Raw genomic sequence first — 25,460 nt, 5'->3', positions numbered from 1 at the left:
GTTTCCATTACGTGGAACTGTGTCCAAAATGTAAGTAGATCCAAGTAAATATTTGTAGTACCTGAATACTGAGCTGATAAGCCAGCACAAGGACCTAGCAGATGTCAAAACAACAGGTTTCATATTTTGACTAGTTTATGTCACAGGGACAGTCAGTGCAGGACATATGTCAATGCAACAGGTCAACATTATGAGATTACAAGAAAGGGCCTCTGGGATTGTTTACTTTAGAAGGTGCCTATTCCACTTAACGGGACACTGTCATCTAATGTGTCTGAAGTAGGATTTTGTATACACATGGTTTTATCAAGATTTCCTGCCCAAGGTGTAGTAAACTCGATTAAGAATTGTTAGGACTGACTAAGTTTACCAATGATTCTKTATCTCTTCATTTGAAAGGCTTCCTGAGGCAGGTGCCTTAGGAGAGACGTTATTGAGACTGTGTACTACACAGTACAAAGGTGCCCGGATCCARCTGTTAAGGGAGCTCCCAAATTAAGTAAGGCCTGGCCAATTTGTTTGTTTTTATCCTACATTTTACCACATAAGCCAGCACCCACACAACCCACGTGTTATGAATATTTGTTAGTGGTGTTAATACTGTGATTTATTGTGTGGGGTCTTTTTCTTTTGGTTTTAGTGGGTTTTCACAGATTAGAAAGGATGCGCCTTAAAAAGGGCACACAAATGACATTTTCTGAAGTATCTATTGTCCGAATTTTGGTTGTATACATGTAAATTATTTTTATAAGAAATTTACTGAAAAACCCAATGTAAACCTGGTACACAAAATGTTTTAAACGTTTTTAAATAATGAGTGAGGTACAGGGAAAGAAACACTCAATGTGGTTGAATGACCCGGTGAGGCCTGATTCCCCTCACTAGAAAGGCTAGAGACATTTGGTGAGATTTAAATGTAATTTGTAAACGCTGATAATTAGGAAGAAGTTTATAATTGATCAATAGTCCTGTGTGTGATTCGGCCCAATCGTGGTGGTGTTGTTATTTTTGGATGCATAAATCACGATATAAGTCATGTCAAAAGGGAAGAAGTGCATGTTGTTGTGTGTGTATTGTTTTGGTCTTGCTTCAATACAAATCTCACCAGATTGGGTCTGCTGGAGGATTAGCCCTCTAACTCCCTGACCTCGTAACTCTGCAGTRAGGTCGCCAAGATGATAGGGGAGTATAAGCCAATTTGTGTTATTCTTTTTGACATGTGTCTTAGACATTTGTATTAATAATATTAGTAGTAGTAATAATTTGTCATACAGTAAATAGTAACCACGCTGGGCCAATTGTGCGCCGCCTCATGGGTCTCCCGTTCGAGGCCGGCTGTAACACAGCCCGGGATCGAACCCAGATCAGTGCCTTAGACCGCTGCGCCGCTCGGGAGGCCTCACCACACATTTCTGTAGAAAAGCCAACGATAAAGGCTTGCGTTTTTTTTGTTTTTGTATTGCGCTGTTAGCGGTAGGTGCCCTTGATTCAGAAGCCCTGTGCACCRGTTAGGCAAAGTGTTCGGTTTTGAACCATTTCATTTGCCTGAAAATATTTTTAAAAATCTGCCTACTCAGCAGACCAGAAGATCTGTGGCTAAATTGAGTACATCTACTGCGCTGGCCAATCGGATAGCTCCAAATCACCATGCCTATAGCTTCCATGACCCCGGCCACAGCAAACTTTAATATTAACCTACATTAGATTTCATAACTTTATAAAAGACCAGAGAGAATGTCAAAGAACACAGCAAAGAGCTGCTGTTTTTGTTTCTCTTTTTATTCAACACCATTACAAAACATCTCTACTTCCACTTGCGCTGCAATGAACGAGTCGCTAAGTATCAATAGCCCTGTGTTCTTTATTATTAGCAGCTCGTTGTGTCTATTTTAATATCAAGGAATTCCACTTTCTCTGGTCATAGGAACAACATGAATTTGTGTACGATTTGGATGCGGTGCGACTCGAGTTTAGCCGTCAGGTGGAAGACTGCTTCCCCTCCCTATGGTCCCTCCGCTGAGACTAATATAGTGTTCAACACAACTAGGAACTCTGGGGGGAAAAAAACAAGTTCTGACTTGGAAGAATCTTTTTGAATGGTCATCCAACTCGGAAACTCGGGCATCTTTCCAGAGCTCAGACCTGAAGATCACTGACATGATTTGATGTTCTTTTTTCACAGTTGTCTTGAAACCACCATGACCATCAGATACAGGTACCATCAGTCCAGTAAAATAAAAAGCTAATTATTTCAATTTTTGCTCAGCTGTGCCTCGGAAGCGCTACACCAAGTGATCTATTTTGTTACCAAAGCTTGAGATTTGAAATATAATATGGTCTGAGAAGAACAATATTGAAAGGCCAGGCATACAGACAATATGCTGTGATAATGTATTAGGCSTACTGCACAAACCTAATTCCTCCAAAACTGTTTGTATTATGTTAATCTATAAAATATGTAGTCATTTTTGAAAGAAATTCTGAGCGGTAGTTCCCGGCTTGCTTTTTGACTGCATAAGTGATCTTGACTCAGAAAATGTTATGTTCTATTGTGAAGCAGAAACCATAGAAATGTCAGTTATGCAACTTTACTGATACTTTTTTTATGACAGGGTAGGTCAATCCATCAGAGATCACATGCAGTTCGATCACATACATATACGGTGCCTACGGAAAGTATTCAGACTCCTTGACTTTTCCACATTACTTTTTGTTACGTTACACCCTTATTCTAAAATTGATTTAAAAGTTTTCCCCCTCATCAATTTAAACACAATACCCCATAATGTTAAATCAAAAACAGCTCATTTATTACAAATAAAAAACAGAAATATCACATTTAACACCCTTCAAAAGTTTGGGTTCACTTAGAAATGTCCTTGTTTTTGAAAGAAAAGCTAAAATCTTTGTCCATTAAAATAAAATTGAGCAGAAATACAGTGTAGACATTGTTAATGTTGTAAATGACTATTGCAGCTGGAAACGGCAGATTTTTTATGGAATATCTACGTAGGCGTACAGAGGCCCATTATCAGTAACCATCACTCCTGTGTTCCAATGGCACGTTGTGTTAGCTAATCCAAGTTTATCATTTTAAAAAGGCTAATTTATCATTAGAAAACCCTTTTGCAATTATGTTAGCACAGCTGAAAACGTTTGTGGTGATTAAAGAAGCAATAAAACTGGCCTTCTTTAGACTAGTTGAGTATCTGGARCATCAGCACTTATGGGTTCGATTACAGGCTCAAAATGGCCAGAAACAAAGACCTTTCTTCTGAAACTCATCAGTCTATTCTTGTTCTGAGAAATGAAGGCTATTCCATGCGAGAAATTGCCAGGAAACTGAAGAACTCATACAACGCTGTGTACTACTCCCTTCACAGAACAGTGCAAACTGGCTCTAACCAGAATAGAAAGAGGAGTGGGGGGGCCCCGGTGCACAACTGAGCAAGAGGACAAGTACATTAGTGTCTAGTTTGAGAAACAGACCCTCAGAAGTCCTCAACTGGCAGCTTCATTAAATAGTACCCGCAAAACACCAGTCTCAACGTCAATAGTGAAGAGGCAACTCCGGCATGCTGGCCTTCTAGGCAGAGTTGCACAGAAAAAGCCATCTCTGACTGGCCAATAAATATAAAAGATTAAGATGGGTACATCCCGGAGTTCGCCTCTTCACTATTGACGTTGAGACTGGTGTTTGCGGGCACTATTTAATGAAGCTGCCAGTTGAGGACCTTTGAGTTGTGCACCGGGCCTCCCACTCCTCTTTCTATTCTGGTTAGAGCCAGTTGGCACCGTTCTGTGAAGGGAGTAGTACATCATGCGGCCACCACGCTTCACCATAGGGATGGTGCCAGGTTTCCTCCAGACGTGACGCTTGACATTCAGGCCAAAGTGTTAAATCTTGGTTTAGACAGACCAAGGAATCTTGTTTCTCATGGTCTGAGTCCTTTAGGTGCCTTTTGGCAAACTCCAAGCGGGCTGTCATGTGCTTTTTTCTGAGGAGTGGCTTCCGTCACACCACTCTACCATAAAGGCCTGATTGGTGGAGTGCTGCAGAGATGGTTGTCCTTCTGGAAGGTTCTCCCATCGCCACAGAGGAACTTGAGAGCTCTGTCAGAGTGACCATTGGGTTCTTGGTCATCTCCCTGACCATGGCCCTTCTCCCCCGATTGGACGGGTGGTCAGCTCTAGGAAGAGTCTTGGTGGTTCCAAACTTCTTACATTTAAGAATGATGGAGGCCACTGTGTTCTTGGGGACCTTCTATGCAGCAGACATTTTTTGGTACCCTTCCCCAGATCTGTGCCTCGACACAGTCCTGTCTCGGAGCTCTTTGGACAATTCCTTGACCTCATGGCTTGGTTTTTGCACTGTCAACTGTGGGACCTTGTATAGAGAGATGTGTGCCTTTCCAAATCATGTCCAATCAATTGAATTTACCACARGTGGACTCCAATCAACTTGTAGAAACATCTCAAGGATGATCAATGGAAACAAGATACATCTGAGCTCAATTTCAAGTCTCATAGCAAAGGGTGCATACTTATGTAAATAAGGTATCTTTTGAAAAAAGTGTTTTCACTTTGTTATTATAGGGAATTGAAGGGAAAAAAACTATTTAATACATTTACATTTTAGAATAAGACTAATGTAACATAATGTGGAAAAAGTCAAGGGGTCTGAATACTTGCCGAAGGCACTGTATTGTGATGCARAACAGAAATGTCAGTTAGGTTGCTTTACTGATGAAGATAACATACCTGGACCTGCCGGAACATGCCAGGCTGGTATTCATCCAGCCAGTCCACGTGCCACACCAGCAGAGAGCCATCCATGGGGTGGATACTGAACAGCATGTCTGCCCCCCTGTTCCAGTCCTCCAGTAGCACCTCTACCTGGTGCTCCACCGCTGCAGCAGGCAGGTGGGTGGACGCCACGTCGGGTCCTCGCTCGGCCGCTCGCCTAGAAGCCTCCTCTACCTCCTCATAGTCAGGCTCTGGGAGACCGACAGACAGACAGGAGAGCTCACAGGAGAGCTCATATCCAAAGACCTTTCATTTCTAGGTTAAAGCSGCAATCAGCAGGTGAAACAATAACAAAGCGATCTCCCCAACCGTTTCGTTAAACAGCTGAGGGATAGGGCTGGAGAAATGTAACCACTCAAATTCATAGAGCTACAGATGCAAGGGCTGACCATCCATGACAAAATTATAGTTTTAACCCTGTTTTGTGACTATATAGTGTTTCTTTACATTTACTTTGTTTACAAACAGTGGMGTAAAACAAGCTTTTATTTTGGGTTCTGATGAGGTACGAYAGTTGAACTAAGCTCATGAGGCAGTTATATGTTTTATTGTTCAAGAAACAGTGGGTACATTTCATTAAYTCCAAATTGGATGAAGCAACTGCAGATTGCCTCTAAAAAAGTTTATTATATTGCTCTATGACATGTTGTGCAATCTGGTAAAGTGTGAGAATGCAATCATTTAGGGCACATGTGTCAAACACATTCCATGGAGGGCCGGGTGACTACGGGTTTTTGTTTCATCCTTACTTGATGGATGAATTAAGGTCACTAATTAGCAAGGATCTCCAGGACAAGCGTTGCCTACCCCTGGTGTATTCACTAGGAACCAAACCTAAGCAAACAGTCAAAACTCTGAGGTACTAACATGAACTTGTCYAAYTAAAAAAAGCTTGTTTTCTTTACAAAGCATTTTCCRTTGCAAAACATTGTGTCCTAATGAATCCACCCCTGCTCTCTACTTAGTACCTACCCTCCTGGGAGTGTTCCGAGTGGTTCTGCTCCACACTGCCTCTGAGCTGCTGCAGGAACACCTCCATGGCCAGGGTGAGAAGCAGCTCCTTGTTGTTGAGCCAGTGCACGGTRAAGGGCCCGCCAGGCTCCTCGTCATCTCCCCCACACAGCGACGTGATAGAGGGCAGCAGGGGGATATCTGCTCCAAACAACACACCAATACTGGATCACTTAACTGGTGTACAGTCATTTGTGCCCAGAGTTGGTCCTGGTTGCAGAGCCCTGCATTACCCTGGGACTCCCATATCGCCCGACAGAGAAATGTGCRGCGCGGTCAGAATGGTTCATGCTGCGGGCGGGCAACGGACGGTCAGAAATACAAATTCAGGATGAAAATATTATTTTATTTCCGCAAATGATTTAATAATGGCCATATCGCCGTTTAAATGCACTGTGATCTGTTATAAAACCACTTATCACATGAATCCCYCTCAGTAATTCTGGCTCCTCTTCTCTAACTGGGGCTTGTTACACAACTGGCTCACGCCTGCTTCAAACAGTAGTGGTGGCAAATATATATATATATTTTTATCTGATGTGATGTGATTGAGTTTGTGGCCACTTCTGATGAATTATAAAATAAATTATCAGCTTGCAGTTCTCACTGGAAAGAATGTTAATCATTTTCTCAGGTAATGAAATAATGGCAATTATGATTGGGCACTAGTCAGCCTATCAACAGCCTATTTGTTGCCTTTCCATTCGCTTACTGACAGTTTGAATTGAGGTGATTGGAAGTTTACAAGGTGAACAGGGACTTTCTGTCTGGGCTGCTTTAAATGACTTTGACTTTATTCCAACCAGCAAATGTCTTATGAAATCATGCATTCATTGCACATTATAATGCATAAGATGGAGGTTTTGAAGATGTGTAATTTTAACATTGCGGGACTGGGTACAGGAGCTGGAAGAGATTTGGTGGGAGCAGGTGGGATGTCGGGGGAAAAAACCTGCGGGGGCGGGCGCAGTATGAAATCGTGCAATCCTCTACCTGGTTGTTCTTGGGCAGGTCACATTACCCCTAAATATGTGTGATGATCAGTAGAGTTGGGAATTGCCAGGGACCTCACGATACAATATTTTCTAGAGCCCGACCGATGTGGTATTTTTGGTCCGATATCGATTCCGATTTTTGGGGGGACAAATCGTAACCCTACMGATATATCTGCCGATATACTGTTTCATAGTGGGGAAATGAAAAAGTGTAATTTTCCCAAACTGAATTATCCTGAATTGGCATCCAAAAGAGCAATTGTTCAATAACTATGCTTGATTTCATACATTGTGACAATGACATCATGAGTATGGCCGCAATTGTTCAGAAAAACATGAGATTCCCTTTTTCCATCCCATTTATTGAATATCGTTTAACGTTTGAATCATCATCCGATACTGCTATATTGGCCGATAATGTCAGTGAACCGATATCACAATACTTAGGTGCCGATACGATTGTGTACGTATTGCGATCCAATACTGTGATTTTATTGCGATTCCATGGTCCAAACACTGCTCACAATATGTCTGCTGCAGAAGGAAGTGAGAGCCATAAAAAAACAAGTTTTGATCAGTCATGGAAATAAGTGTGGGAAACATATTAGCTCCCCATTTAAAAAAAAGATGGAGTACAAGCTATGAATGAAAAATACTGGTATTTTGGTGCAGGTACTGCTTAATAATATCACGATGTTGTCAAAACGATACAATATATTGTCAAAAATAATATCCCGTTATGTAACTGTATCAATTCCACCCTTCATCACTAACGGTCAGTTAGAGGGCCTTATATTATTGACTCTTAGGCATAACCTCTGCGTTGTCATTCTTATGCATGAAGTACAGAAGGGGTTTACGACAGGCTCTGTTATCCTAAAATGAACTGTTAAACAATGTAAACATCCTTGAATTAATGCCACTGAACTTAATGGCACTGAACCATTGTTTGCGTGCGGTACCTGTGGCAGGGTTGATGCTGGCAGCGATGTGGAAGTGGCAGAGAGCGTTGGCATGGGGCACGCTGTTGGTCTTGTGGTTGTGGTGACTGTTCTGCTGGGTGGGAAGGCAGCCGGTCAGGGAGGGCTGGGCCACACCTCTCAAGGGGGCTCTCCACGACTCCTGCAGATTCAACTGAAGCAACAAAATGGCTCCTAAGTAGGGATCTCGCTCTCATTTGCTTTGGAAAACCAGACCGGAACTAAAATAGTACCTCTGATATCGCAGTCAGTGATGTTAATGAATAACTCAGCAATGTTAGCAGACTTTCCTCTGGGCATTTAATATACATTTGCATATCTATTTTTCCTGCGATGTAATTTGTCCCTTTTGTCCCTCAATATTTTCTGGCAAGATGCATAACCATGTAATGACAGTCTTCCAATAAGGAAATGTTCTTTACACAACTAAAGTGAAGGCAATGCATCTGATCAAATAATTAGTTACTAGAGCACCTCAACAAAAAAACAAAATACATTTGTCCGCAAAATGAACAGACGTACTTTAATTAATGGATGTACTGTATAGAAACAAGATTTTTTTTAGTGATGTTCTCAAGGGCTGCGAAGCCTGGAAAACGAGCTTCCTGTCAGATATCCTTTTAGCTCTAAGCCTGTTACGCTCTCTTAACTTCTCACCAGCCTGATGGACTATGCGGTGGAAACATTCTTCTTACCTCCAGGGGATTCCTGTCCTGCGTTTTGATACGAGAGGGAGTCTTCTTGCTGCCTGACGATTTCAGTGAGTCGCTGCTCTGTCCGTTATTATTAACGTGACTGAGCGTGTGTCCGGACAGCAAGCTGTCACTGGGAAGCAGGGTCTCGGCCCACAGGCGACACACACTGTCCTTACAGCATGTCAGTAGAACATTGCACACTGAACCCCTGGAGGGAAAAACACAGAGGACACAACTCCATCAGGTCAGGTATGGAGAAACATATTCTAAAGACTTAACGATGGGCCTTACCGTGGCATGTACTTGCTGGTCTTCCTCCAGGAGAAGCCTGTTACAGAGCGTGGGTGTGCCAGGTAGACAAAAGAGAAGTCGAGCTCGCCCTGAGCGTTGTGCTCCGGTGGGGTGAACAGCTTGGTCACACCAGACTGCCATTTGCTGGTGCCGTACCAAACTTTGACCAGACAGTCGTCCTGAAAACAACGGCATCACTGGGAGTTAGTACACAAAGGATTACATAGCTGTTGTTAGAATGCGTTTCTCTGTAAGGTCTTTACTTAAAAAAAGGAACATCTTTATGCGCATGAATGGACACCAAAGGCCACCCACCTGTCCGGCAGTAGCAAAGAATTCTCCATCTGGAGAGAACTTCATGAGCTGAATTGGGGAGGCGGTTCTATTAAGACGAGGGGAACACAACAATACATCAGAAGGATCCATGAGAATGTTTTTTGGGGGAATCTTTTTTTCTTCTTCTCCTAAACAGGCTACATTTGGACTATTTCATAGTGCAGTTCTTACTTGCAGTGCCAGATACACCTCCAGGGACACTGAGGGTCCCCAATGGTCATGTCTGTCTGTTCCCCTTCCTCATCAAAACCATCGCTGATATTGGACCACAGCTGGAGGCTAGCGGACCCAGTTAAGAGACGAGTGCCTGTGTGAAAAATATAAAACAAAGATCAGACAATGGAGAGAGAGAAGATTATTTTTAAAGAACACAGGACGTTTTAATTTGCAAAGATAGTATCAAGAGCAGTGGGTAATCTTAACCTGGATCCATAAAGCTTATTACAGAGCAGAGATACTATCAAGAGCCGTATGTGGGTTTCTTATTTTTTCTCATGTTATTCAACTGTTACTATGCACCTGTAACAAAGATAGCTCAGATGTTCGAGTGCCATTTGAATTTGGAAAGATACCAAATATACATAGAATAATGAATTTACCTGTGGGGTCCCAGGCCAGGTTACGCACTATGGACTGCAAAACAAACTGTCCACTCTTCTGCCACTGGTAGCTCAGTTCCTGTAAGAACACAAGCATTCAAACGATCAAATCCAAATTGTCAATACCAAGTCATTAGGAACAATACATTAATACATTTCCTCACATATTATTTGTATCAGGAAGTTACACTGCAGTCAGTAAGAATCAATTACTATTAGAGAATCAATTACTATTAGAGAATCAATACAAATAGCACTTACTGATGATGTCCTGTCCTTCTGGTTCATGAGCTGAACCGGCTCAAAGACACAGACAATACTTCCATAGGAAGCTGCAACCTGTCAGCAGCAATTGAAGAGAAGGGACATTTTATTCAATGTGAAGGCTTGACCTTCTCACTCTCATTATACCATAACAAGTACCAAGCACAATACTTGTGACTTTTGAAAAGGACTGTGAGCTGCAGCCTACTGGTTAGAGTGAAGATGATTAAAGATATGAGTACTGCAATTATGACTTAAGATAGTTGTGGTAATAGCATCCTCACAAATTGTAAATAACCACATGAATTATAAAAAATGTCTTGGCAACCTTAGAAACGTAATGTAATTTTACTGTAGCCCTTTACACACTCGTACCTGTATACGGGTTGAACATAATAGATTTTGACACTGATACATTTTTAAATTGGAATGAAATGGCTGTACAGTAACATGCGTTATATGACGCCAGAACTCTGGCTCTGCGGTTCACGTCGGTGTATGGGTTTTGACTGACAGATGTTCAGAACTTGGGTGACAAGCATATCCCTCCCACTAATTGGGCAACTTTTGCAAATGTTTTGCTGTCTGAGGGAGGTAAATGCTGTAAATTAACAGGCCTATGTATACTGAACAAAAATATAAACGCAACATGTAAAGTGTTGGTCCCATATTTCATGAGCTGAAATAAAAGATCCCAGAAATGTTCCAAAAAGCTTATTTCGCTCAAATTTTGTGCACAAATTTGTTTACATCCCTGTCAGTGAGCAGTTCCCCTTTGCCAAGGTAAGCCATTCACCTGACAGGCATGGCATATCAAAAAGCTGATTAAACAGCGTGATCATTACACAGCTGTACCTTGCAATTGGCATGCTGACTGCAGGAATGTCCACCAGACCTGTTGCCAAATAATTTAATGTTAATTTCTGTAACATAAGCTGCCTCAAATATCGTTTTAGAGAATTTGGCAGTACGTCCAACCAGCCTCACAACTAGTCAGGATCAAGGGAAAGATGAACAGAGCAAAATACAGAGAGATCCTTGATGAAAACCTGCTCCAGAGCACTCAGGACCTCAGACTGGGGTGAAGGTTCACCTTCGAAAAGGACAATGAATCTAAGCACACAGTCAAGACAAAGCCGGAGAGGCTTTGGGACAAGTCTTTGTACTTGAGAGGCCCAGCCAGAGCCCGGACTTGAACCCGATCGAACATCTCTGGAGAGACCTCAAATTGCTGTGCAGCGACGCTCCCCATCCAACCTGACAGAGATTGAGAGGATCTGCAGAGAAGAATGGGAGAAACTCCCCAAATACAGGTGTGCCAAGCTTGTAGTGTCATACATAAGACTCGAGGCTGTAATCGCTGCCAAAGGTGCTTCTAGTGGTTAGAGTGTTGGGCCAGTAACCGGAAGGTTTCTGGATCGAATTCCCAAGCTGACAAGGTAAAAATCTGTCGTTCTGCTCCTGAGCAAGGCAGTTAACCCACTGTTCCCCAGGCGCCGAAGACGTGGATGTCGATTAAGGTAGCACCCCGCACCTCTCTGATTTCCCTTTCAACAAAGTACTGAGTAACGGGTCTGAATACTTATGTAAATGTGATATTTCAGTTCTTACTTCGTCATTATAGGGTATTGTGTGTAGATTGATGAGAAATAAGGCTGTAATGTAACAAAATGTGGACAAAGTCAAGGTGTCTGAATACTTTCCGAATGCACTGTAAGCTACAGATAATGAACACAATTGCATTTTATTGGTGGCAATTTGAATGCACAGAGATACCGTGATGAGATGCTTTAAGTCCATTGTCATGGCATTCATCCGCCAGCATCACCTCATTTTTCAGTATGATAATGCATGACCCCATGTCTCAAGGATCCGTACACAATTCCTGGAGGCTGAAAATGTCCCAGTTCTTCCATGGCCTGCATACTCAACAAAAATGTCACCCATTGAGTCTGTTTGGAATGATCTGGATCGATGTGTACGACAGCGTGTTCCAGTTTCCGCCAATAACCAGCAACTTTGCACAGCCGTTGAACAGGAGTGGGACAACATTCCACAGGCCACAATTAACAGCCTGGTCAACTCAATGCGAAGGAGATGTTGTGCTGTATGAGGCAAATAGTGGTGACACCAGATACTGACTGGTTTTCTGATCCACGCACCTACCTTTTTGCATATCTGTATTCCCAGTCATGTGAATACAGCCATAGATTAGGGCCTAATGAATTTATTTAAATTGTATTCTTTTTTTATTTAACTAGGCAAGTCAGTTAAGAACACATTCTTATTTACAATGACGGCCTAGGAACAGTCAGTTAGCTGCCTTGTTCAGGGGCAGAACGACAGATTTTTACCTTGTCAGCTCGGGGATTCGATCTAGCAGCCTTTGGGTTACAGGCCCAACGCTCTAACCACTAGGCTACCTGAATGGTTTCCTTATGTAAACGGTGTATTTTGAAAGATGAGACATTTAGGATTATAATAAATACCCCTGTGATGTCTTACAAGCAAGCCAAATACCAAAAGTGCACATTTCCACATTATAAAACTCATGTAATATACAGGGTCAGTTTATGATCACTATGTTTGATGTACATTTACAAGGGTTGTTCTGAACCGAATTAGTATGTCTATTATTAAACAAATTCACTGTGGCACACGCTAGTGTTATCATGATACCAGAATTTTGACTYYCATATCGATACCAGGTTTAGTATCACAATACTCGATATCACGATACTGAATATCAAAACGATACCACAAAAAAAAAAGACTACATATTAGCCAAAGTCACAGAATGGCACTTGATCCAGACAGATAAACTCAGCTACAGCTCTGTTAAATCGTTACTTCAATATCATTACATTTGAACATTGTCAAATTTTTGGAGACAACCATGTATACATGAATTGAGTAAATGATACAATCAATTTGACTTTGTAACTTCAAAACAATATATTTGTAATCATTTATTTGAATGATAAATATCTATTGATAAACTGTGTAAATCAAGATGTAGCCTAGGTCTATTCACAATACAGGTGAATGCATATTATTCAATAGGAGTGTGTGCATGCATTGAGTTATTGAGCTTGTTTTAGCTGATTCCATTGGGCTACAAATGACAATCCCTTCCATTTAGGACTATTTTATTGGCAACTGATAAGATAACTTACTACTTTATTGTGCTGATTAACAACATTTGCATAGAGGGGTTAGCTGACACCGTCACGTAAACAATGCACACGCTTCTATGAGGCAGAAGTCCGCGTGTTGTAGTGATTCTGGATGGCGAGAACGACAAGAAACTGCCATGTGGGGAATCGTTTCATTTTGTTCTTCATACCATGTCTGACTGACCTCATGTCTATGCTAATATGGGTAAAATTCGCGAACAAACAACTGTAACGAGGTATTTGACAACAAGTGCTCATTGTGCAAATGTATTTACGTGTTCAATAAACATTGGCGACGAAATATAGTTTTACATGTCATCAATCTAAGCCAACCGCGTCTGTTTTGCCCCATAATTGCGCACGCGTCAAATGTTGCTAGACAACCAACCCTTCTATAGAATAAGCAATCTCATATTTTCTAAGTGTGCCTGTATAAGAAATGAATGACAATTTGTTAGGCAGAATGTGGCTGTGGAATCTGACTTCTATTAACTTACTATTAAAGCTGGAAGCCACCTGCATTGTCTTGCATTGTATGTGTTCTAGCCTGTGTGGACATTGTCTTTGCAGACAGTAACGAACCGTTTCAACATAACGTGTTGCATTATTCAAGTTAACTTCTGTGCAGCATGTGGGGACTAGGGAGCTAATGCAGCGCAGACAGCTCTAGCGATGAATGAGTAAGTAGAGCAGGCTCTTTGCACTATAAAAAGAGACTGCGCTGATACAGACTTGATCCTCTCAAGCACCTGAATGCACTCATGACTACTTTTTATGAATGGCAATCTGAAAGCCTAACACCGTCATGCTAGTCCTGTTGACAACAGAACAAGCTTTCAAAATGATGCCCGCTTGACCCAGATTGCGATTTATAACGGACCGTTCTTGGATTACGTAAACAGTAACTGTGTGATGGCGGGGATGCAGGACTGAGTTCCAAACAAAACAACTACAAGTGTGCTCGCTGTAGTTCAACGGCACAGCTTGGAGAGTAAACAACAACAAAAACACCTTATTGTTGAAGACTTTTCTTTGAGTAAAAAAAAATATATATATATATATATATATATATTGGTCGAATACTCTTCCCACAATCTCCAAACTGTTCCCTGTCAATTGCTACCATGGTTATGCATATGCTTTTCATATTTATTCTGTAAGAAACATTTCAATTTATCATATAGGCCAATTCCCATGAGTGTAAAGGGTTAAGCATTTTACCACATGCTAAATGTCTACTTTGCATAATTTGAAATCTGCACCAGACCCAATATTTAACAACTAGGCCAATATACTCGATTCCTCTTTCTAACTCTGCAAGTTACTGGCTGATCTAAAACGAGGTAGTCCATAGTCAGGCTCAAAAATAACTATAGGCTAACTTCCTTAGATAATACAGGTTGTGTCTAATAATGACAATATTCCAACAGTCAGGAGAGCTACATGTCATGAGTAGTGACTAGTGAGTCTGAGTCACAACATACAACATTTTCCCACCGTGTATTGGCTGGCTAAGTTTGTTTCTCTTTCTTCATTTCCTTTTTCTGAAATATTGTGATATCTATCGACGGGTGTAGCTGGCCAAGCTCAATGACTCGTACACAGCTTAAAATGCATTGTTGACCTAGGACAAACACAATGGATCCAGGCAACATGGCATTTTGATAAGATTTAAACAGATTTTAGGCAATATGGCATTACAGTGAGAACAAAAGGCCCGCTTCTCTTGAGTTGCTGTGCTGTGTTCCATCTTGTTAAAATTTACCCGGATTTGGGGGATCGTTCAACATTTGTAATATTGCATCATAATTCACATATTTTGCTGTTTAGAAACAATATAGCAAATAAATGCTCAATATTGCTAAAGGTTTAGCTACAATATAGCCTATAGCAAATTGATGGTCAATATTGATACAAAGCAACGGCCATGTAAACAATATGGCATGGATATACAAATATGGTCATAGTAGCATGCAAACTCAACTGGTTCTTCGCCAAACAGCATCGTCTATAAGTTGCAGTAACTACACCAAACAAGTAATACAAGAAACAATGTCTCTTACCTGGCCTCCCTGTAGTGAGCTGTCCACACATCCCACCTGGATGTTCCCATGCTTCGCTCCTGGGATGATCTGTAGCCTTTCAAAGTCACTGCCCAAAATCACAACGTCACAGCCAGAGGCATATGCCTATCACATGAGAGGGTGGGATGAGGGAGGAATGTCACTCAGTTAGGACAATAATCACAAAGAACTGTCAAGCGTGATTTAATGAAAGTTGAACTTCTAGTATGACTTTGCATTGTATGACACTGACAAGCAGATGATATCTGTAGTATGCATACTAATGCCATGAATAAATATACGGACAAAATGCAGACTGTCAACACGGCATAAGCAGCACAATGTAACTTTTGCCTGCACTAGAGGACAGAGACAAAAATAGTCTGATATTGATCGGCTCAGTGAAAGACTGTGGGTATAGTATCAGATTCTCTTCTCTGAGCAGTGCTGCTGGACTAGCACGGAACACTCCCAAAGCATGCTTAAAATGTAGGGAGACTGACTGCCTGAAATATCTTACCGTGAATGGTTGGTTGTTTATGCTACCTACAGAAAAACAATTGTCCCCTGGGTTGACAGCCCCAGTAAGGACTTGGTGAAGATTCATGGTCCTTTGTAACGCTGTCTTCCTGCCCTCACAATGTGGCCTTGATCCAGGACAAATTCATGAGAAACCAATGCAATGACGTGGTCATTGTGCTTCAAATCATAAAGTCAGTTCCCCTGTGAGAAAGAGAAACACGTTCGTTGTTAGTTGTGCTACTGACAGTTAAGACACTAGCTAGGTAACTTGTAGCCACCGCACTCAATGTCATATTCTCAGCAAGACAATCTTCAGTGGCAAACATCACCAGACAAGTCAGTTAGTGAGACAACTAACGTTAGGTTGATAACTTGGTACAGTACAACATTGCTAGATTAGCAAGTAACCCATGTTGTGTGCACTGCACTACTTAATTAGATCACAAGATTAGCGCTTGACATTAATTTAACTAAGAGCAATAATTGGGTGATATTTTTCTATGGATTGGACCTATGCTAGCAAAACCAGTGACATTAGGCTGGTAAACAAAATTACTACATACCTAGCTAGCCAATGACAGCAAACTAGCAGTAGCAGGTAGCTAGCTGTAGCTAAAGATTACAGCTAGTTAGTTAGCTAATGACAGCTAGTTAGTTAGCTAATGACAATGTTGAGACATTAGCCCATTGGATAATTTACACCCCTCATCCCATGAAATCACCGCTCCTACATGGAAAACCAACCTGAATGTAGAGGTGTTTGGCCCGCAAGTTAGAACGGACACCGGCATAACAATCGTTTCTAAACTGGAAAGAGGTGAGCAAGTTCCGTGTGCCAACTCACGTGACACCATCACTCGGAAATAGATGACAGATAGCAACCCATTTAGCTAAATAAAAGCAACATAGTCTATCATTGTGATTTTTTTTTTAAGATATAGCTATCAATAAACAAGTGATCAACTATCAAGTCAATTCACGCAACAACCAACTAGCTAGCTAGCAAAGGCACGAGCAGGCTACCTAGCTTTGGGACACAACATCGGGAGTCACTGTAAATAATACATAGATTACAGATGTTTCCCATAGCTAAGCTACCTAGCTAGCCATGTTGTTGCGTCTTTACAGGCTTCCTAGCTAGCTATCGTCAACTAAATGAACTACTTAGCTGCAGTTTCGATACAAAATATTACGTTATAGTATACAGCACTATTGGGCGAAATCCGAAATGTAACGTTACAGCTAGCTAGCCTAGTGTCAAAATGCACTTACTTCTCGTCGTTTGGTTTGACTCATGAATGCATTGCGACCTGCTATCATATGACTGCTAGCATGCAGTCTGTCATTCAGTCACGTTGGTAGCTAGCTATTCGTCTTGCAAAAAGTAAAATAACGGACAATTTCAAATAATATGCTAAATACACACGTTAAACCATTTAGCTAACTGTGGTATAGAGTTAGCTAGTGGCGCTCCTCTCCCGTGAGACGGTCATGAAACCGTGCTATGGATTGTGGTTATTGTAGTAATTGATGGTGCGTGATTTCATCAATGACGATGCTGTTTGCAGAATGTGTTTGCCCTTTACGGATGCCCTCTACATACGGAGAGGAGCTTATGTTAAACACTCGCAGTTCCAGAATGGATAGAAAATGGCAGCCATATTGGTCAGGGAGAAATCCTAACCAGTATAGGGAAAGGGAGATACCTAGTCAGTTGTACAACATAATCCAGATTTTTCTTCCACAGGAAAATATAAGTAAGGCCTGTGATTTATCAGAAATTATGTAATATAATTATTTGTCAACCTAAAATCGTGTCATATAATTATAAATACAGTTTATACAGGTTTTATACAAATTGTATGTATAAGTAGTCTCTAAAATATATACGTAAACAGACCATAAATGTCTCAAATTGTGTTTTGCTTGGAAAGGTGTGAGTGCTATTATATGATACAATATCAGTCCTACCATCAACTGATTTCAGCCAGTGTATGGCTGTGTATTGAATGCATTGTTTGAATGGAATGTTGGCAGTTAATACTAACAAACATATTGAAAGATTAGTGGAATCTGTGTGGGTAGCTGGACAGGTAGGATGACTGACAGTAAAGGTGAACAGGTGGTCACGTGTCAGGTGACAGAAGAATGGATGAGACTGAGGCAGGAATTCCTTTAACCATAAAGTGGTATATTTACTGAGTAGTCTGTGCTGCATAACAAAGGAAACAAAATAACATGTATACAATCAAATTCATAATCACAAAGATCAAATCATAACAATCGTTCATTATTAACATAATTAGGGAATTCAACAATCCAGTTCATTAAGAAGTCAATAGTAATCACCCGTAAGTCATTTAGGCTCTTAACTATTTCTCATAAATCATGAAATAAATACAAACAGTGAATGGTCATTCAATCTATAATCTCCTTTAGTTTGATATCAAAGTCGATCAGTTAGCAAACAATGACTTTTCTCATTTCACCCTTTCAATTGTCTTCATGTGTACATGTAATTAATTTAATTACATATTAACCATATCGATTGCATAATTGATGAGTAATACATTCTTAAAATGCATTATTTTACACAATTTCTTATCACAGAACTGGTTTGCCAGTTCTGTGATAAGAAATTGTGTAAAATAATGGTTGATTAACTCTCTGACCAAAATAGCTGACCTTTAGACCATCAGAAGAAGGTTCATGTCCAGTATTCTAAATTATAATTCCTTACTTGCTACACCATTCAATATCCTCATGCCTTCATAACTTGGGGCTCCCGAGTGGCACAGTGGTCTAAGGCACTGTGTCTCAGTGTTCAAGGCATCATTAGACACCCTGGTTCGATTCCAGGCTGTATCACAACCGCCTGTGATTGGGAGACCCATAGGGCAGTGCACAATTGGCCCAGTGTTGTCAGAGTTTGGCCGGTGTAGGCTGTCATTGTAAATAATAATTTGTTCTTTTAACTGACTTGTCTAGTTAAATAAAAAAATAACAGTGCTGGTCCTCACACAGTCAACTAAAATAGCATGCAGTGTATTGGGACCAATTCCCAAGTCATTCCCCAATATTGATTAAAAAAACAACAAGGGAGTTGTACTCTTTATGTCCAAAAAAGTAATTTCTGGACAATATTTCTGTCCATTTAGGGGACAGACCCATTTTGGCTCAAGAGCACCCCCAGAGGCAAGAATTCTGTATAGTTCTTTAATTTTCTCTTTTCCTTGGACTATCCTCCTCACTGCTGACAGCGATGGGTAAATCAATGATGCTGATCTGGGCCTATAATTTGTATGAACATTAAATGTTTTAATTTCTTTTATCAAGGGAGAGCGTAGACGCAGTCCCCCACTACCAAAAATTATGCAGTCGAGATTCCCACATTTGTAGAATTCACAGAAGTCAGCACGGCCTGAGTGCAATGGTCGAGCGTTGTCCTGGGTGATCAAGGTATCTCACATGCCAGGTAAGTTTATCATGTTTTCTTACCTCTATCAACTCTTACAACAAGTCCTACAGGTATCCTGCAAGGAAAATCCTACAGGATTTTGAGTGCATTTTTCTGTGGGACAACCTTCAGAAGTAAAAAAAAATAAAAAATAAAAAAGAGAATTCTTGCAGGAACAAATATCATACTGGAAAATTTTACATGAATCCTGTAGGACCTTTTTTTAAGGGAAATATTTCACTCCTTCATTCTTATTTCAGACAAATGTCAGCCTTGCAACTTGGTTTGCTGTAAATGCGGAATAGGGATATAAATGGTTTGTTTACAAAAACACTATTTACAAGCAAAACATAACTCCATTTTGTGTTATGATTCGGTTAAAACCAATGTAGAAAATAGTAAAAAATAAAGAAAAACCCTTGAATGAGTAGGTGTGTCCAAAACTTTTGACTGGTACTGTATGTTGAAATGACCATTGTAAATATTGCAGATTATACCTTTAAAGCTAGAAGAGTTAATTGAAACAATAACAAAGCATTTTCCTCACCTCTGTTAGTCAAAAGCTGAGAGATGGGTACCACTTGTAACGGCCGTCTGAAGAAGAAGGTGACCAATGCGCAGCGTGGTAAGTGTTCATGATTTATTAATAATACTGAACACTGAATAACAAAACCAACAAAGAGAACGACTGAAACAGTAATACCTAACAATGCAAAACAATACAGACAAATCCCAAAAATGTAAATAAAGAAATGAATTAATATCAGAATGAGTCCGGAATATGAATATATATACACAGTATATGTATATAATGCTGTGAAATAGACCGTATGGGCAGCATATGAATAGAAAAGCTGTGTACAGCAATAGTTACATTGAATGAGCCTTGACTAGAATACAGAAGTCAGAAGTTTACATACACTTAGGTCGGAGTCATTAAAACTCGTTTTTCAACCCCTCCACAAATTTCTTGTTAACAAACTATAGTTTTGGCAAGTCGGTTAGGACATCTACTTTGTGCATGACACAAGTAATTTTTCCAACAATTGTTTACAGACAGATTATTTCACTTATAATTCACTGTATCACAATTCCAGTGGGCCAGAAAGTTGACTTTGCCTTTAAACAGCTTGGAAAATTCCAGAAATGATGTCATGGCTTTAGAAGCTTCTGTTAGGCTAATTGACATCATTTGAGTCAATTGGAGGTGTACCTGTGGATGTATTTCAAGGCTACCTTCAAACCTCAGTGCCTCTTTGCTTGAACATCATGGGAAAATGAAAAGAAATCAACCAAGACCTCAGAAAAAAAATTGTAGACCTCCACAAGTCTGGTTCATTCTTGGGAGCAATTTCCAAACGCCTGAAGGTACCACGTTCATCTGTACAAACAATAGTACGCAAGTATAATCACCATGGGACCACGCAGCCGTCATACTACTCAGGAAGTAAACGTGTTCTGTCTCCCAGAGATGAACGTACTTTGGTGCGAAAAGTGCAAATCAATCCCCAGAAAAACAGCAAAGGACCTTGTGAAGATGCTGGAGGAAACAGGAACAAAAGTATCTATATCCACAGTAAAATGAGTCCTATATCGACATAACGAAAGGCGCCAGCAAGGAAGAAGCCACGGCTACAACCGCCATAAAAAGCCCAGACTACGGTTTGCAACTGCACATGGGGACAAATATCATACTTTTTGGAAAAATGTCCTCTGGTTTGATGAAACAAATATAACTGTTTGGCCATAAAAATGGAAGAGGCTTGCAAGCCGAAGAACAACATCCCAACCGTGAAACACGGGAGTGGCAGCATCATGTTTGTGGGGGTGCTTTGCTGCAGGAGGGACTGGTGCACTTCACAAATAGATGGCATCATGAGGAAAGGAAAATAATGTAGATATGATCTCAAGACATTCAGTCAGGAAGTTAAAGCTTGGTCGCAAATGGGTCTTCCAAATGGACAATAACCCAAGCAACAACAAAGTCAAGGTATTGGAGTGGCCATCACAAAGCCCTGACATCAATCCTATAGAACATTTGTGGGCAGAACTGAAAAGCATGTGCGAGCAAGGAGGCCTACAAACCTGACTCAGTTACACCAGCTCTGTCAGGAGTAATGGGCCAAAATCACCCAACTTTATTGTGGGAAGCTTGTGGAAGGCCCCCGTAACATTTAACCCAAGTTAAACCAATTTAAAGGCAATGCTACCAAATACTAATTGAGTGATGTAAACTTCTGACCCACTGGGAATGTGATGAAAGGAATAAAAGCTGAAATAAATCATTCTCTCTACTATTATCTGACATTTTCACATTCTTAAAATAAAGTGGTCATCCTAACTGACCTAAGACAGGGAATTTTAACTAGGATTAAATATAAGGATTAAGATTAAGATTAAATATGAGTTTAAATGTATTTGGCTAAGGTGTATGTAAGCTTCCCGACTTCAACTGTCACTATGAAGTGGGTAAAACAGATTGTAAACATTATTAAAGTGACCCAGTGTCATGACTTTGGCCTGTGGGTAAGGTTTAGGACCCCCCCCCCCCCCCCCCCCCCCCATAAATACCTTTCTCCCTTCCCTCTCTCTTGACTCTACAGAGGGACTCTTGAATAGCCTTTGTTAAACAGAGAGTCTGGGAACATCAAACAAGTGGAGGGAAAGGAACCATATTTCGGTAATAGAACCAGTTGAAAATGTGCGTTGGTACTTAATGAATATGATGTCAGTTCGGTTGTCATCTGAGACATTATGACTGATGACAGGACGACCTAAACTGTATCTGGGAAAATCTACACATTATAGTTATCAGATTCACATGGAATTGTTGTGCAATTTAAATGTTTAAATATAAAATTATTGGTGAAAAGATTCAATGTAATTTTAACTTCCAAATGAGAGATTTGGGTTTTCAATAAGGTTAGGGCTCTGCTCAATCAGTGGCCCGTCCCCGTGAAGAGACATGGGCCATAAACTATGAAACACACCCTTCTCCCTCCACTATATAAGCCCTTGACGAAAATGTAACCTCCTGTTCCGGGTACATTAGGATGACGATCCGATGTCAGAAGGATTCAGATTATAACTACAGAACGAAGCCAACCTCAGCGTGAGCTTTGGTTGCGAATGGTATGAACTTTGAACTCTTATTCGCTACAGAAGTGATACCTCCTAGCCGTTGAGTTAGCAGCAGCCGCTGTAAACGTGGGCTAGGAGAGGACAGACAGAGTATCCCGTCTACCACACAACGACAACACTACAACGTTTCCCGTTCACCACCAGAAACACTCTTCAAAGGACAAAGGACTCTGTTGGGCAACACGGCCTTCCATCTACCACCAACCTATTGAAGCGCAGCTCAGAGTAAATATTTATAGCATTTTCCTTTTCCAAATGGGCGGTAATTTAGAATGCATAAGATTCTGTATTTACGATAGACTAGCTGCCTACGGCCCGATAGAGACATTGCTTCTCCCTTTGTTCTTCAGTCTTCCAGCTCTTTCACTCAAACCCAGCCCCCGTTTCTTTGTGTAACCAGCTGTCATATCTGTTCCGTCCGCTAGGGACGTATTCCTTTATGACATAATTTGTAATCAAGGTATGATTCATTCTGTGTATATGTAATTCTGTGTGATTAGTTAGGTATTTAGTAAATAAATAATTAAACCCAATTTTGTATTGCTGATTCAACTTGTTAGCCAGGGTTCGTGAAGATAACCAAGAATTTACAGCTTTCAGATGAGACTGAAATAAGGTGACGATTAATATTGACTGCTATTGATGTAAAATATTACTAGGTCTTTAAGAGTTTATTCGGAAGATAACTGCTCTATAAATATTATTTAGTTGTGCCCCGACTTTCTAGTTAGTTACATTTACATGATTAGCTCAATCAGGTAATATTAATTACAGAGAAAGGATTTTATAGAATAGCATGTCATATCACTTAATCCGGCATAGCCAAAGACACGACACCAGTGTTCAATGACTATGTACATAGGGCAGCAGTCTCTAAGGTGCAGGGTAGAGTACCGGGTGGTAGCCGGCTAGAAACAGTGATTAAGGTGCAGGGTAGAGTACTGGGCGCGAGTTGGTGGAGGCCGGCTAGTGATGACTATTTAACAGTCTGATGGCCTGGAGATAGAAGCTGTTTTTCAGTAGCTATTCTGATGGCCTGGAGATAGAAGCTGTTTTTCAGTAGCTATTCATGACGATTTAACAGACCGATGGCCTGGAGATAGAAGTTGTTTTTCAGTATCTATTCATGACGATTTAACAGACCGATGGCCTGGAGATAGAAAGCTGTTTTTCAGTAGCTATTCATGACGATTTAACAGACCGATGGCCTGGAGATAGAAGTTGTTTTTCAGTATCTATTCATGACAATTTAACAGACCGATGGCCTGGAGATAGAAAGCTGTTTTTCAGTAGCTAGTGATGAATATTTAACAGTCTGATGGCCTGGGTCCCAGCTTTGATGCACCTGTACGGTCTCTTCCTTCTATATGGTAGCGGGGTGAACAGGCTGTGGCTCAGGTGGCTGAGGTCGTTGATCATCTTGGCCTTCCTGTGACACCGGGTGTAGATGTCCTGGAGGGCAGGCAGTGTGCCCCTGATGATGCATTGGGCTAACCGCACCACCCTCTGAAGAGTCCTGTGTTTGCGGACAGTTCAATTACCGTACCAGGCAGTGATACAGCCCGACAGGATGCTCTCAATGGTCTTAGGGGCCAAGCCGAATTTCTACAGCATCCTGACGTTGAAGAGGCACTGTTATGCCTTCTTCACCACACTGTCTGGGTGAATAAACCATTTCCGGTTGTCAGTGATGTGCATGCCGAGGAACTTTAAGCTTTTCACCCTCTCCACTGCGGCCCCATCAATGCGGATGGTGGTGTTCTCTCTCTGCTGTCTCCTAAAGTACAGAGAGGTTATTTTCCTGGTACCACTCCGCCAGGGCCCTCACCTCCTCCCTGTAGGCTGTCTCGTCATTGTTGGTAATCAGGACTACCACTGTTGTGCCGTCAGCGAACTTGATGATTGAGTTGGAGACGTGCGTGGCCACGCATTCATGGGTAAACAGGGAGTACAGGAGGGGGCTGAGCACACACCCTTGTGGGGCCCACGGGTTGTTGCCTACCTTCACCACCTGGGGTCAGCCCATCAGGAAGTCCAGGACCCAGTTGCACAGGGGCGGGGTTCAGATCCAGGGCCCCGAGCTTAGTGATGAGCTTGGAGGGCACTATTTGGTATTTAATAGGATCCCCATTAGCCGCTGCACAAGCATCAGCTACTCTTCCTGGGTTCCACATGAAACATGACGTAATACTTAGTGCAGAACATTATTAGTCAAGGACTGAAATACATACATTTAAAACATCACACACAGCCTACATATCAGTACATACACACAATATCTAGGTCTAATACATAGTACAGTGCAAATTACAATACAATATATATAAAATGGCTGTGTCTCTTCACAGTCCCCTTTCTGCAGTAAGGTGTTGTTTTATCTGTTTTTTGAAACTGATTTTATTTCTAGCTTGAGTTTCCTAGGGTGGCAGAGAACTCCATGTAGTCATGGGCATGGCTCTATTTAGTACGTTGCGTTTCCCAGCCTCTGTTCTGGACCTGGGGACTGTGAAGAGACCTCTGGTTGCATGTCTTGTGTTTTACCGATGAGTGTCCGAACCTTGTGCCAACTACTTGCACAGAAAGTTTGGGTACCTTCAACACAACACCCCGCACAAAGACCAATAGCGATGCAGTCAATCTCTCCTCAAGTTTGAGCCAGCAGAGACTGATATGCATGTTACTGACACTTTCCCTCCATGTACATTGAAGACTTCCGGCGCCGACCGAGATGGTCGCCTCGCTTCGCGTTCCTAGGAAAATATGCAGTATTTTGTTTTTTTTATGTGTTATTCCTTACATTGGTACCCCAGGTAATCTTAGGTTTCATTACATACAGTCGGGAGGAACTACTGAATATAAGAGCAACAGTCAACTCACCATCGTTACAACCAGGAATATGACTTTCCCGAAGCGGATCCAGTGTTTTGCCTTCCACCCAATACAATGGATCTGATCCCAGCCGGCGACCCTGAAGCGCGCCGAAAAAAGGGGCAACGAAGCGGTCTCCTGGTCAGGCTTCGGAGACGGGCACATCGCGCTCTCACTCCCTAGCATACTACTCGCCAATGTCCAGTCTCTTGACAATAAGGTTGATGAAATCCGAGCAAGGGTAACATTCCAGAGA

General features: G+C 41.3%; 1 protein-coding gene and 1 pseudogene across 7 annotated transcripts in view; both read right to left on the bottom strand.

Annotated features, from left to right (window-relative positions):
• Positions 1 to 17,395, bottom strand: part of LOC111974038 (dmX-like protein 1) — a 61,777-nt gene extending 44,382 nt beyond the window's left edge. For 6 of the 7 annotated variants that reach the window (XM_024001536.2, XM_024001540.2, XM_024001538.2 and 3 more), the window contains exons 1-12: positions 17,011 to 17,395; positions 15,737 to 15,939; positions 15,217 to 15,342; positions 9,975 to 10,052; positions 9,714 to 9,792; positions 9,286 to 9,421; positions 9,094 to 9,160; positions 8,779 to 8,957; positions 8,488 to 8,695; positions 7,775 to 7,946; positions 5,779 to 5,958; positions 4,762 to 4,997 (exon numbers count right to left, since the gene is read on the bottom strand). In XM_024001536.2, coding sequence (XP_023857304.1) covers positions 4,762 to 4,997; positions 5,779 to 5,958; positions 7,775 to 7,946; positions 8,488 to 8,695; positions 8,779 to 8,957; positions 9,094 to 9,160; positions 9,286 to 9,421; positions 9,714 to 9,792; positions 9,975 to 10,052; positions 15,217 to 15,342; positions 15,737 to 15,823 — 1,548 coding nt within the window. In that variant the 5' untranslated portion in view covers positions 15,824 to 15,939; positions 17,011 to 17,395. Of the gene's footprint in view, positions 1 to 4,761; positions 4,998 to 5,778; positions 5,959 to 7,774; positions 7,947 to 8,487; positions 8,696 to 8,778; positions 8,958 to 9,093; positions 9,161 to 9,285; positions 9,422 to 9,713; positions 9,793 to 9,974; positions 10,053 to 15,216; positions 15,343 to 15,736; positions 15,940 to 16,482; positions 16,546 to 17,010 lie in introns of all 7 variants that reach the window. The other variant, XM_024001537.2, reaches the window with a different exon arrangement.
• A 1,675-nt stretch (positions 17,396 to 19,070) lies between these two features.
• Positions 19,071 to 19,221, bottom strand: LOC111975222 (U1 spliceosomal RNA; annotated as a pseudogene).
• Between the last annotated feature and the right edge of the window lie 6,239 nt (positions 19,222 to 25,460).

The sequence above is a fragment of the Salvelinus sp. IW2-2015 genome, linkage group LG15 (genome assembly GCF_002910315.2).
Source record: "Salvelinus sp. IW2-2015 linkage group LG15, ASM291031v2, whole genome shotgun sequence".
In the NCBI taxonomy this organism is placed as follows: Eukaryota; Metazoa; Chordata; class Actinopteri; order Salmoniformes; family Salmonidae; genus Salvelinus; species Salvelinus sp. IW2-2015.
Note: the sequence above shows the minus strand (reverse complement) of the source record. Positions and strands in the feature narration are given on the sequence as shown.